The following is a 13833-nucleotide window of genomic DNA, read 5'->3' as shown; positions in this document are numbered from 1 at the left end:
TGGGATGCGGCTGGTGGATGCCATTTTACACCCCGATCTCTTCCTCCACAAAGCCGAGCTCCTCAGTACAGGAAATTACGCTGAGCGTGGCCTTGGGGATGGGGGGAGCGTTCCCCACCGGGGCACTAAAAACACACTGCCGTTGGATAGCGAGGTAAAGCCTCTACCCCGCTAATTCCGCCCAGAAAGGTTTTTTTTTAGTTACATCGCACCCATGATGTACTTGAACTTTTATCATCATCACAATATTATATTACTTGTCTGATGTCACCATATCAAACCAAGAGCTGGTTAGGAGAGATTTTGAGAGATGGACATTCTCAGGTTGGGCTACACTATAGAATCCTATTGGAATGATCCTTTGGAGGTCTTCATTTTAATACACTGAATGACATTTTCCCAATCACTTACAATGATCAGAACAAGTCAATTGTACTCCACGGGCCATGCTCAGAGTTCACTTGACTTCCCATTGTAGAGGTGAGGTGGGCCTGATGACACAGTCTCAGTTAAACTGATGAGAAGACAAAAACTGTGAGAATTGAAATGGCGAATCATTCCAGTTACTCTTCTCCAATAGGTGGCTCAAGAATCTCACTTGCAAGATTTGACTCAAGTCTAAAATGGATTACCCACCTTCTTATTTCAACTACTCCGCCGTGTTCAATGATGTTTCTACCTAAGTCACTTGGTAACACAAAACAAGCTGTAAACAATACAGTTTATTTCAAGAACATGCTCTACAGATTTTGTACAATAGAAATGTTTTAAAAATTAAGAAACAAAATATTTATTTCCATACATTTGTTATAGTTTGTCAGTTGCCATATATTTTCTTATCATCCTTACCCAGGACATCATGCATACTAAATCAGTAATGAAAATTCATCTTTTGGTTCAATTGGATTCTTCAAGTGGTTATTAATTAGTGCAAGAATTACAACCATACTTAGCTACAACAGATCCCAACAGCAGGTCATCAAGATTGTGGAGATCAATCATGTAATAAAACTCTTGAGTTAATTCCAAATCCTCAAGCTATCTTTTACTCATTCACTACAGTTACAAATTTGACGTTGAGGTTTTGTTACCCCACAAAATAAAAGAGGATTGAAATTACTGTTCAGAATAAGAGCAGAGAGCCACCTAATATGTCTATATGACATCCCCCCTGGTCTCTGCTTTAACAGGTCTTGATTTATGTGAGTGCCTCCATGATAAACATTAGGTACAGAGGCATACGCTGAACATTGTTTCATTATTTTCAAGAGTAATTTCTGCCCTCAAGACGTCATTAGGAATCAAAGGTCAATTAAAACATAAGTGAAATAATAGAACATTCCAAAATAAAAGAAATAAATGCATGCTCTGTCTTCATATTCTAAAATGTAAACAAAAATTACCCTGAGTGGCACTACAATTCACTTCATAACTTTGCCTTATTTTCTTTAAAAATCTTTCAAGTTTTAGGCAGGTACCTTTATAACAAGCTTTGGAATGAGACACTGGGGAGGAGGGGTGGGCGGGAAGAGAGGATTTTCAGCCCACGTTTGCTGTCTGAGAGGGGACGAGGGACATGTTGGCACAGGTTGGTGCTGCGAGGCTGGCACAGTGGCAACCGGTGCCAGAGAGAAGTGTCGGGTGCAGGTCCTCGTGGGGAACCCCAAAGGGGGGAGAGGGCAGGAGGTGAGGAGTGGGGGGTGGGGGAGTGAAATGCTAGCAAAACCTCCACTGTGGTGGTGGGGGAGCCCCGATGATTGCCTGGGGGGGGGGGGGGGGGGTTGTACTTCAGTGCTGATCGGGCACCCTTTAGTGATGGTGCCCTGATCTCTGTGGAGCTGGGTACCGGCTCTATCAAGCCCCACCCCACCAGAGTGATGCCCTAAACCACTCCCACTCATTTATTTTTCTTAGAGGCTCAGAGTTGGAGGGAACATTGATCTGTTCAGCTGGCGAGCTACTCGTCGGTTTTCAGTATGAGCCTGACATTTTGAAAAATGTGGTAAGATTCTACCCTATGTATGAAACATTTTCTTATAAAACATTTTTAAAATCTAGATCTCCTGTATAAATTGAAGTGCACTTTAATCCATATTAACACAAGTTGCTAAATACATATCCCAGCTATCATTTAGCTGCCGCAATTGGCTAACCCCATGTTCTGCATCAAATGAAATGGTCTTAAGTAATTAGTGCAGCACAGTCTAGGACAAACTACAGTCAAATTGAACTCTGCAATTCTTAACTGGTGAAAAATTACAATTGTTATATAGATAACGGCGGTTAAATGATTAGTGATGTGCAGTGGTGGTTTAATCATCGGTGTTTTGACATTTAACCAGGTTCGGAGTTCTGGAGAATTCACATCCGCCATAGACATCAATGAATTGGTTGAATTTATCTTTAATGCATGATGGTCAAGTGTTGAAATCCACTATAATCATGCTTTGTAGATTTGTGTGTCAAATATTTGGTAGTTCAGTGGTTGTGGGTCAGAGGCTGTGGGCTTGATTTTCACACCAGGGCATGAGAACATAATCGACTTTGGGCTGTTCTCAGTGTTAAATGCACGACATAAATACAAAAGTATTGTTTTTATTGTATTCTGTCTCATATTTTGACTATCCTCAAATTTCACCTGCATTCTTCAGAGCTCCTATCTGCTAGCGGTCTTCACAGTCTGGTTCTGTAGTTCAAAACTCTTCTGAATCGCTGCAAGTGAACTTTTCAACTACAAGTGGGAACAGAAAACCAGTGAAAACCACAATTTTTTTCATAAATCATGCATCTGTGTTCTTGAGCGCTTCATAAAAAGGTGAAGGGACAGTCCCCCACAGCTGTTCTTTCCTCCAGAACTGGAGTTACAAAGAGGCTGCAACCCTGACTTAATGGATCTCTGCTGAGCTATAAAGATAAACAATCTGATTCTATGCTTTGACGTTCCAGCGAGCTGCCAATCATGACGCTTTTAGCAGGCAATAGAGTGTGAATTTCAAGATAAACAATCCTCCCAGCTGCACACACTGTCTTCAATACGTCATGTACACCTTCATTTCACAGACCGTTTAAACTTGGCTTACTGACAGGGAGTTTTTACAGGGTTCAGGGGTACATAAGGGATCACTTTCACTTTATTATGAGAAAACTTTATTTCTTACATACCAAGGGTTTAAAGGGTTTAGATGTGCAAACGAGATCATGTAGGTACCAACGACATAGGTAGAACAAACAGAGCAGTTCTGCTGAGGGAATAGGAGCAGCTAGGGGCTAAATTAAAAAATAGAACCAAATAGGTAATCTCTGGATTACTAGCTGAGTCATGAGTTAATTGGTACAGGGTCAATAAAATTAAAGAGGTAAATGCGTGGCACAAGGTCAGTGTGGGAGAAATGGGCTCAAATTCAGGGGACATTGGCACCAGTACTGGGGAAGAGGGAAGCTGTTCCGATGGGACCGTCTTCACCTGGATCAAGCTGGGACCAGAGTTCTGCTGAATCGCATAACTAGGGCTGTAGATTGGGCTTTAAACTGAATCTGACCCTCAACCAATGCTTCACCTCTACACTTCCATCATTCCCTTTCTTTCACCACCCCCCCCCCCCCCCCCTCCCACCGATGTAAATCACATGTGCAGCTAATGATGCCCTCTTTGCGTCTCCACAGAAGAAGCTCTTCCACATCGTCGGGAGAGGGCCAAGACCAATGGAGGGATGCTGACAAAAGAATCGAGGATGCCACAGTTGATGCGTCACAGCTGTCATTCCCACCCTCCACCAGCACAGAGACACACACTGCCATGGGCAATGTTAGTGGACAGGCTTCTGGGGCACAATCTGGTGAGCACTCAAGGTCGCTGATGCACATCAGGTGGAGCCAAGAATGCCCAGGGGAGACAGTAGTCAGAGGGCTGCTGGATCCCAGAGTCCCAGCTTGATGCTGAGCCTCCGAAATAGGTTTACCCGGAGCTGATGGAGACATTAGTGAGCGGCTGGGACATTCAGAGGGAGATGTCAGTGACACTCCAGCAGGCCTACAGCTGATTGGAGGAATCCCAGAGGCTATGGGCACAGGGGATGTTGCCGGCAATGCTTGGCACCGAGGCCAACACTGCTCGGGTGGCGACCGCAGTGGTGAGCCTGGTGCATGACATCGGCAGCATGAGTGAAGATGTCCAAGGCCTAGCACAGTTGGTGACGGCCATGGCTGAGGGTCCCGGTAGACTATCCCACTCGATGGAGGATATGACCCTGTACCAGGCTGACCTTGATGAGCATCTGCGGGACATGTCCCACTCTCAGATGGGAATGATCGAGACACTGCAGACCTGTCCCAGTCGCAGGTGGGTACTGCCGAGTCACTGCAGAGCATGGCCCAATCACTGAGGAGCATTGCCGAGGGCATCGACACCATGGTGCAGACCATGGAGAGGTTCACAATTTCTGAGAGCACACGTGGACCGTGCCGTCAGGAACTCGGCCCATTGGAGGCTGAGAATCACGGGTGGGCCCACTCATGACATGCAAACGGTGTTTCAAGTTCACGCGGCGTGCAACGCATCAATGCCATTTTTGAGGTGACAGAGAATCGCGATTTGGCATCCAACCAGCGCCTGCCGCAATTTTGGCGTCGGAAGCTATTCTCCACCCAATCGCACGCTCCGATTTTGGCGTCGGCTAATGGAGAATCCTGCCCCATGTTGAACAAATTTATTCAAATTCTTTGAGGGTGAACAACAGGGTGGATAGAGGGGAACCAGTAGATGTTGTATATTTGGATCTCTAAAGGCATGGTACAAGGTGCCCCATAAAAAGTTGCTGCAGAAGATAAGAGTTTATGTTATTGGGGGTGATATTAGTTATTGTTATTGTTTATGTTTATGTTATTGGGGGTGATATATTAGCATAAAGTATTGGGTAACTAACAGGAAACAGTTGAACAAATTGGCATTTTCCAGTTGGCAAACTGTTCAGTGGAGTGCCACAGAAATCAGTGATGCGGCCTCAACTAGTTACAATCTATATTAATGACTTAATATGTTAATGCCCCTAAAGCTAAATGAAGGAAGAGACTGTATTGTAGTCAAGTTTGCTGACGATCCAAAGAAAGCAAGTTGGGAGAAGCATGCAAAGAGTCTGTAAAGGGATATGGATAGGTTAAGTGCGTGGGCAAAAGATTGTTAGATGGCGAATAATGTGGGAAAATGTGAGGTTGTCCACTTTGCAAGAAGGAATAGAAAAATAGATTGCTTAAATGGGGAGAGAGTGCAGAATCCTGCAGCACAGAGATCGGGATGTCTTGATGAATCACAAAAGGTTAACATGCAGGTATTGTAAGTAATTAGGAAGGCATGGCTTTGATTGCAAGGGAAGCTTTGCGACAGACATACAACATTGGTGAGACCGCACCTGGGAGTACGGTATATGGTTCTGATTGCCTTGTGAAGGAGGGATATAATTGAATTGGAAGTAGTTCAAAGAAGTTTCACTTCACTAATTCCAGAGATGAATTCCAGAGATGAAAGAGTTGTATTATCAGGAAGGGTTGAACAGATTGAACCTATACTCATTGGGAGTTTGGAAGAATGAGAGGTGATCTTATTGAAACATAAGATTCTGAGGGGGCATGGCAGGGTGAATGCGGAGAGGATTTTTCCCCTCAGTGGAATCAAGAACTAGGAGACACAGTTTAAAAATAAGGGGTCTCCCATTTAAGATGGAGGTGAGCAGGAATTTCTTCTCTCAAAGGATCATTAGTCTGTGAAACTTTCTTCCACAGACAGCAGTGGAGGCTGGTTCATTGAATATATTCACGGCTGCATTGGCCAGATTTTTGATTGTCAAGGGTGTTATGGGGGACAGGCAACAGAGTGGGGTTAAGACCACAATCAGATCAGCCATGATCTTATCAAATATCAGAGCAGGCTTGATGGGCCGAATGGCCTACTCCTGCTCCTAATTCTTATGATCTTCCAACTGTTTTAGCTTGTGAGTTTACTTGACTGAGAATCCCTACAGTGCAGAAGGAGGTCATTCAGCCCAGTGAGTCTGCACCAACACTCTGAAAGAGCATCCTACCTAGGCCCACTATCCGACTGTACCCCCCACCTAACCTGAAGATCCCTGGACATTAAGGGGCAATTTTAGCATGGCCAATCCACCTTTGGAATGTGTTCATAAAGCAGACATTGGGTGAGGGGGACAGGGGTTTTAAATTGATCTGAAGGTTCGTGGGTTTCCTCCGGGTGCTCCGGTTTCCTCCCACAGTCCAAAGATGTGCGGGTTAGGTGGATTGGCCATGCTAAATTGCCCGTAGTGTAAGGTTAATGGGGGGATTGGGTATATGGGTTACGTGGGTTTAAGTAGGGTGATCATTGTTCGGCACAACATCGAGGGCCGAAGGGCCTGTTCTGTGCTGTACTGTTCTATGTTCTTCTATGTTCACCATATCTACTGTACCTCTTCTTTTTTTAAGTCATTTATTGCCCATCCCCAAATGCCCTTGAGAAGGTGGTACTTGAACTCTGCACTCCATGGTGTAGGTGCACCTCAGTGCTGTTAGGGAGGGAGTTCCAGGATTTTGAATCTGATGTACCATCTTTTTTTAAAAATAAATTTAGATTACTCAATTATTTTTTCCAATTAAGGGGCAATTTAGCAAGGCCAATCCACCTACTCTGCACATTTTTGTGTTGTGGGGGTGAAACCCACGCAGGCACGGGGAGAATGTGCAAACGCCACACAGACAGTGACCCAGGGCCGGGATTCGAACCCGGGTCCTCAGCGCCGTGAGGCTGCAGTGCTAACCCACTGCGCCACCGTGCTACCCTTAATGTACCATCTTAAGCGGGGTAGGGGGTCCCTGCATTAGCGCCAACCACCCCGGCGTCGGGCCACCCCATAGGTGCGGAATTCTCCACACCTTTGGGTGCTAGGCCGGTGCTGGAGTGGCTGGCGCCACGCCGACTGGCGTCAAAACCAGCGGCAACGGCCTTTGACGCCCAGCGCCAGGGCTGGCCGAAAGGCCTTCGCCGGTTTGTACGTGCGCCGCTGACTTCACCACCGGTGCATGCGCAGTAGGGGGGTTCTCTTCCGTCTCCGCCATGGTGGAGGCCGTGGCGGCGGCGGAAGAAAAAGAGTGCCCCCACGGCACTGGCCCGCCCGCCGATTGGTGGGTCCCGATCGCGGGCCTGGCCACCGTGGGGGCACGCCCCGGGGTCCGATCGGCCCGCGCCCCCCCCAGGACCCCGGGGGTTTGCTCGCGCCGCCAATCCCGCTGCCACCAGAGGTGGTTTAAACCACGTCGGCGGGATTGATCTCTCAGCGGCGGAACTTCAGCCCATCGCGGGTCGGAGAATCGACGCAGGGGGCTCGCCGAACGGCGCGGCGTGATTCCCGCCCCCGCCAATTCCCGGGTGGTGGGATTTTCACCGGCCCCGGGTGATTCTCCGACCCTGGGGTGGGCTTTTAAACCTGCCTGCTCCAGACTTGTTCCACCAGGTCACTTATGGCCTGGACTCCCTGAAGATCCCAACTGCTGGCATTGTTTTTTTTTTATAAATGTTTTTTATTCAGTTTTCATGTTTTATATTGAACAAATTACAAATTGTTAGAGAGAGAAAAAAAAAAGAACACGCAAAAATTAACATATATATTTACAGGTGAGCATCTTCGTAGTAATAACTGTGGCCTCCCCCTTTTCGCCGGCATACATATTTTACATTCCCCAACATGTTTATTGGCATTTATTTAGTTTGGTTTTGGGCCTTAGCTAGCCATCAAACCCCTGTAACGAGCCCGTAGCCCCCCCCCCCCCCCCCCCCCCCCCCCCCCCCCCCGCCGGCTACCTTCCCCCGACTATTCTCCCTCTTGTACGTTGGCCACAAACAGGTCCCGGAACAATTGCATGAATGGCTCCCACGTTCTGTGGAAGCCGTTGTCCGACCCTCGGATGGTGAATTTGATTTTCTCCATTTGGAGAGAATCCGAGAGGTCGGACAGCCAGTCTGCAGCTCTGGGCGGTGCTGCTGACCGCCAGCCAAACAGGATTCTACGGCGGGCGATCAGGGAGGCAAAGGCAAGGGCGTCCGCCCTCCTCCCCAGGAATAGATCTGGCTGTTCTGAGACCCCGAAGACCGCCACCTTCACCCCCACCACTTTGGACATAGCCTCGAAGAAGGCTGTCCAGTACTCCACAAGTCTGGGGCAAGACCAGAACATGTGGGCGTGGTTGGCCGGGCCTCTTTGGCACCGTTCACATCTGTCCTCCAACTCCGGGAAGAACCTACTCATACGGTTTCTCGTTAAGTGGGCTCTATGTACCACTTTTAGTTGCGTCAGTCTGAGCCTTGCGCACGTGGAGGTGGAGTTGACCCTATGCAGTGCCTCGCTCCAGAGTCCCCACCCTATCTCCATCCCCAAGTCGTCCTCCCATTTCCTTCTTGTTGCGTCCAGTACGGTGTCGTCCCTTTCTACCAGTCGGTCATACATGTCGCTACAGTTCCCTTTCTCTCGGATACTTGCGTCCAGTAGGTCTTCCAGTAGTGTCTGTCGTGGCGGTTGTGGGTACGTTCTTGTCTCCTTTCGTAGGAAGTTTTTGAGCTGCAGGTACCGTAGCTCGTTACCCCCAGCTAGCCGAAATTTCTCTGTCAGTTCGTCCAGTGTTGCGATCCTGTCGTCCGTGTATAGGTCCCTGACTGTCAGTGTCCCCCCGTCCTGCCTCCACCTTTTGAAGGTGGTGTCAGTCAGTGCTGGTTTGAACCTACGGTTGTTGCAGATGGGAGCCTTGTCCGACATTTTGTTCAGGCCAAATTGCTGCTGCAGTTGGTTCCAGGATTGGAGGGTGGCTGTCACCACTGGGCTGCTGGAGTGTTTTTTGGGTGGGGATGGGAGTGCTGCCGTGGCGAGGGCCCGGAGGGAGGTCCCCATGCAGGAGGCCTCCTCCGCACGCACCCACTCGGCGTCTGGCTCCTGGATCCATCCCCTTACTCGCTCGGCTGTTGCCGCCCAGTGGTAGAATTGTAGATTCGGGAGGGCTAGCCCCCCCCTGGATTTTGTTTTCTGTTGGACCTTCTTTGAGATCCTAGCATTTTTACCCCCCCATACGAACGCCATGATAAGTTTGTCCAGCGCTTTGAAGAAGGCCTTGGGGATGTAGATCGGAATGGATCTAAACAGGAAGAGGAACCTGGGCAATACGTTCATTTTGATCGTCTGAACTCTCCCCGCGAGGGAGAGCGGGAGTGTGTTCCATCTTTGCAGGTCCTTTTTTACTTCCTCCACCAGGCTGGTGAGGTTCCATTTGTGGATCCCTTTCCAGTCATGGGCTATTTGGATCCCTAGGTAGCGGAATTTATGTCGGGCTTGTTTGAACGGCAGCCCCTTTAGTGCTGCCCCCCCCCCCCCCCCTTGCTGGTGTACTGGGAAGATCTCGCTTTTGCTCATGTTGAGTTTGTAGCCCGAGAAGGCTCCAAACTCTTTCAGGAGCGCGATGATTCCGTCCATGCTGCTTTGTGGGTCCGAGATGTAGAGGAGCAGATCGTCTGCATAGAGTGAGACTCTGTGCTCTCTGCCTCCCCTTCGGATCCCCCTCCAATTTTTTGCTGCCCTGAGCGCAATTGCTAGCGGTTCGATTGCTAGTGCGAACAGCAGTGGGGACAGTGGGCATCCTTGTCTGGTGCCCCTGTGCAGCTGGAAGTATTGGGAGTTGGTATTGTTGGTCCGTACACTCGCCATGGGGGCGTTGTATAGGAGTTTTACCCACGCGGTGAACCCTGTTCCAAGCCCGAACCGCTCCAGTACCTCTATGAGGTATTTCCATTCGACTCTGTCGAAGGCCTTTTCTGCGTCCAGGGAGACGATCACCTCTTGTGTTCTCTCCCCGGAGGGGGTCATTATCACGTTCAGCAGGCGCCTGATGTTCGAGGTGAGCTGTCTACCTTTGACGAAGCCCGTCTGGTCCTCTGTGACCACCTCAGGTACACAGTCTTCTAGCCTTTTGGCTAGGATTTTGGCCAGTATTTTGGCGTCTGCGTTCAGCAGAGATATGGGTCTGTATGACCCACATTCCGTTGGGTCTTTGTCTTTCTTAGGTATCAGCGAGATTGAGGCCTGTGCTAACGTGGGTGGCAGTGTGCCCCTAGCTAGCGAGTCTGTGAACATCTCCCGCAGGTGCGGGGCCAGCGCTGTAACTGCTGGCATTGTTGAGAGGGGGGCGGTATTGCAACAATGGGATAGTCCCACCTCCTGATTCCCACCTCTGCCAAGTAAATATGGCCATAGACCTTCAAAAATGTTCCCCACTGGTTGTACCTGTTCCAGAAGTGAGATGGAATCATTGATCACTGTCCGCAGGTGTTGAAGTTCAACATTATTCTTGTGTTTTGCTTCCTGCTTTGTTATTGTCTCTTGATCCAAACTATAGGAAAAAGGAAAATAATAGACTCAGCAAGCTGAGAAGAGGCTTTCAGGATAGGATTTAAACTAGGTTCAAGGATTTGCAGAACGGCACAAGCAAAATTATAGTTCATGTGAACTGTCTTCCACAAAGCCTGGGCTCCTTCCAACAGGATGTGTCATTGTCACAGTTATTACTTAGATTTAGGTACGAATCTGACCAAATGAACATATTAGTTAAGCAATAAAAGTGAAGTATTTCCTGCCTCCACAGTTTCTTGCTGAGACATCTTTGCCAGATAAGAGAAATGAATCTCCAGTATAAAATTCACCAGGGAGCGTTCTAGAGCAGCGATTGTCAAACTCAGGGGCCCGGGGTCGAGGGCAGGTGTCGGGAGGGTCACGGAGATGGCCTTCACAGCGCTCCCAATCGGGCAAATCCACACGCAGCAGCTGGCTTTTAATAACGCCGGCTGCAAGCGGCCTTCAAAATGCCCGCGAACATGTAAAAAAAAAGCCCGCATTGCGCATGCATGCCCGATCATCAGTGCACATGCGCATAACTGGTGATCGGGCACGCATGCGCAGTGCAGCCGCTTTTTTTTTTAAATGGTCGCAGCTTTTTGTTTTACATGTTCAGGGAGGGGGGTGGTTTATTCATTTATTTTATTCATTGAATTTTTATTTTTTTCATTTAATTTATTTTTTCCCCCCAAGTTAGAGGGGTTTTATTTGATAAACTTTTAGAGGAAGAAATGCAGAACTTTGGAAAGTTGGAGACTCCATACTTTCCGACACCGGAAGGCTTCACCTTCCTCCAACAGGTTCCATTGGAGGAGCGTGTACGAGGGCCAAAGGGACCCAAAACCATTTCCTCCATTTTTGTCAGCAGCAAACAAGGTCAGAGAAAATGGTGGGGCACACAGGTCGGCCGGTTGGTAAAAATGGGTCCCTGGAAAAAAAGTTTGAAGAACACTGACCTAGAGGCAACTAGTCCCTCCGTATGCTTTTGTCCAGGGTGTCGAGAGGTAGGGGAGTCAAGGGGGGGTGGTGCTTGGGCTAGGGATGGGGGACGTTTAACTGGTCTTCCCATCAGCAACCTTTAAACCCTTTTAAAGTTTTCTCCCAGTATGTCAAGTTCAAATATCTGCGAGATGATGGCAAAAGTATTCCCTTTAATGTGGTGGATGCCTTTGAAATGTTTTTTTTCACAATCAATTTAATTGCCTTTTAACTTATTGAAGCCTCTTTGCAAGCTTGGCAGTATAAAACCTTTGAACTGCTTTGTTTACATTCAATTTCATGGACGTTGTCTGTTAAAAGCCTCTTGGCAATATCAAAGGCAGGATTACCGTTGTTTATTTTTTTTGGCTCTACACTGGTCCATTATCTCTGAAGAACTTCCTCTTACTGCAGTTTTTGTTTTAAAAAAGAGGCCGTCTCTTTGTTCTGAGGAGCTTCCTACAAAGGGCAGGGGCAGGATTTCCCCTGTGCCCACCTCCCGTGAAGGTGTCCCCTTGGCACACTGGAGGCAAATGTTGGGAGGGCACTCATCCCTTTGCCCCACCCCCCCTTGGAGTGCAAGCCACCAGGACCCCATTTCTCAGGACTTGCATTAATTCACGCCAGCGGGACTCCCAGCTGGGGGACAGGAGCATCTCAGGGGGCAAGTGAATCTGACGTCCTGCACGATAATGATGTTAAAATTAGCTTCATTGAGATGTTTGAATGTTCTGCTCGGTCTGGGCTAAAACCTCATCGGGAATGGTAGGGTGGGCCGAGAGACTTGCAATGGGATGGACGCCCAGCGGAAAACCCATTTTTATGAATCCATTCACCTGAGGAAGGAGCAGTGCTCCGAAAGCTAGTGATTCAAAACAAACCTATTGGACTTTAACCTGCCTGGTATTGTAAGACCTAAGATTTCTTACTGTGCTCACCCCAGTCCAACGCCAGCATCTCCACATCATTTCAAAAGATGCTTCACTGGTTGTGCAAACAGTTTGGGATGTCCAGAGGGCTGTGATAATTGCAGTATCAATGCAAGTTATTTTAAAATTTGCAAATAGAAAAACATGTAGTTTATCTACATTTAATCTATTTGATAACACTTCCCACAAAGTAGAAAATATTGTAATTCAGGTTAAATATACTTTCAAACCAACAAGATATTTGGAGTCTAACACCTTCAATTTTTTTTGTTAAACCTTGCTTCTGACTTGACCACTTACCCAACACTCAGTTTTTCCGATATTCTTATCTTGTTTGAAGAATGGATCTTTTGAGCCACAGCTTCTATGTTCCAAAGTTTTAAAAACAGGCCTAAGTTCAACAAGGCTAGGATACAGAGTCTGAAATATAAAAAGAATTGAATTAGCTGTACAGCTTCTAAGAGACCAGCTGTAACTGCAAATAAATAGATTGTGCTATTTGGCAAGACAACAATTACAAAAATACTTAATTTTTATTTTTATTGATAATTATCTCAGAAAATATAATAAATATAGCCCCTTCCATTTGTACAACGTTGCAAACATTTGAAAAATCAATTGTTTCTGAAGAGCCTTCATCATTTTTGAATGAACAATTTATGACACTGCACATGAACATTGAGATGGCAACTGCAAGCTGCAGGCCGATCTGATCCTTTAAATTAGTTGGGACACTGATGTAAGGTAGATAGACACTGGTTTCTGGGAGTTCCTCTTCTTGGATGCCCACAAAGAATTGACAGCAAATAAATTGGCTGTTCAGCTCAACTGCTCTATGAACCACACAGGATACATGTCTCCTTCCTTCAACTCACTATCAGCATATCCTTCAGCCAATCTTCTCACATATGATCATCTGCCTTCCCCTGAGATTGACCTCAAACACTCCGTGCTGGCAACTTCACATTCTCCCTGGTAGAGCTCTTTCCAGAGTTCCCTTGTGGATTTATCTTACATTTAGTCTTCTGGTTCTGTTCATCTTCCCTACGTTTACCCTAAGTTTACCCTACGTTTACCCTATCATATTCCATTATCATTAAAAAATATATTTTCAGCCTTCTTCTTCCCAGAAAAAAAAAGCTCTTCCTGATCGGTATAACCTTACTTCTGGTGTCATCTTTGTAAACCCTTTTTGCACTTTCCTCCTTTTTTATAATAATATGAAGCCCAGAACCCTTCTTGGGCAGGCCCTCAGGGTCGAGGTTGACTTGTTTCCACTCCAGGAAGGTGGGTTCTGCGGTGGCTAATAGTCTGTTTCTGGATCCACAGACTCTGCCACAGGTTTGGCAGCTGGTGTTTGATGAGGTGGGTGGGTGGGACACATTGGATTCTGCGTTCTCCTTCCTCTGTTTGCGCTTGGCCTCTACATGCTCGACCCTGCGATGCTAGAGGTGATTGGCACCTTCCTGGATGCTTCTTCTCCAGTTTGTGTGATCCAAGGCAAGCGATTC

General features: G+C 47.3%; 1 protein-coding gene across 8 annotated transcripts in view; it reads right to left on the bottom strand.

The window, feature by feature from the left end:
- Positions 1-704: 704 nt before the first annotated feature.
- The window catches only part of gramd1c (GRAM domain containing 1c), a 101671-nt gene continuing 88542 nt past the window's right edge, over positions 705-13833 (bottom strand). For all 8 annotated transcript variants that reach the window (XM_038818386.1, XM_038818384.1, XM_038818387.1 and 5 more), the window contains 3 exons: positions 12623-12742; positions 10308-10413; positions 705-2731 (listed from right to left, as the gene is read on the bottom strand). In XM_038818386.1, coding sequence (XP_038674314.1) covers positions 2657-2731; positions 10308-10413; positions 12623-12742 — 301 coding nt within the window. In that variant the 3' untranslated portion in view covers positions 705-2656. The remainder of the gene's footprint in view (positions 2732-10307; positions 10414-12622; positions 12743-13833) is intronic.

This window comes from Scyliorhinus canicula, chromosome 14 (genome assembly GCF_902713615.1).
Source record: "Scyliorhinus canicula chromosome 14, sScyCan1.1, whole genome shotgun sequence".
NCBI classification, from domain to species: domain Eukaryota; kingdom Metazoa; phylum Chordata; class Chondrichthyes; order Carcharhiniformes; family Scyliorhinidae; genus Scyliorhinus; species Scyliorhinus canicula.
This window is presented reverse-complemented; position numbering and strand designations above follow the sequence as displayed.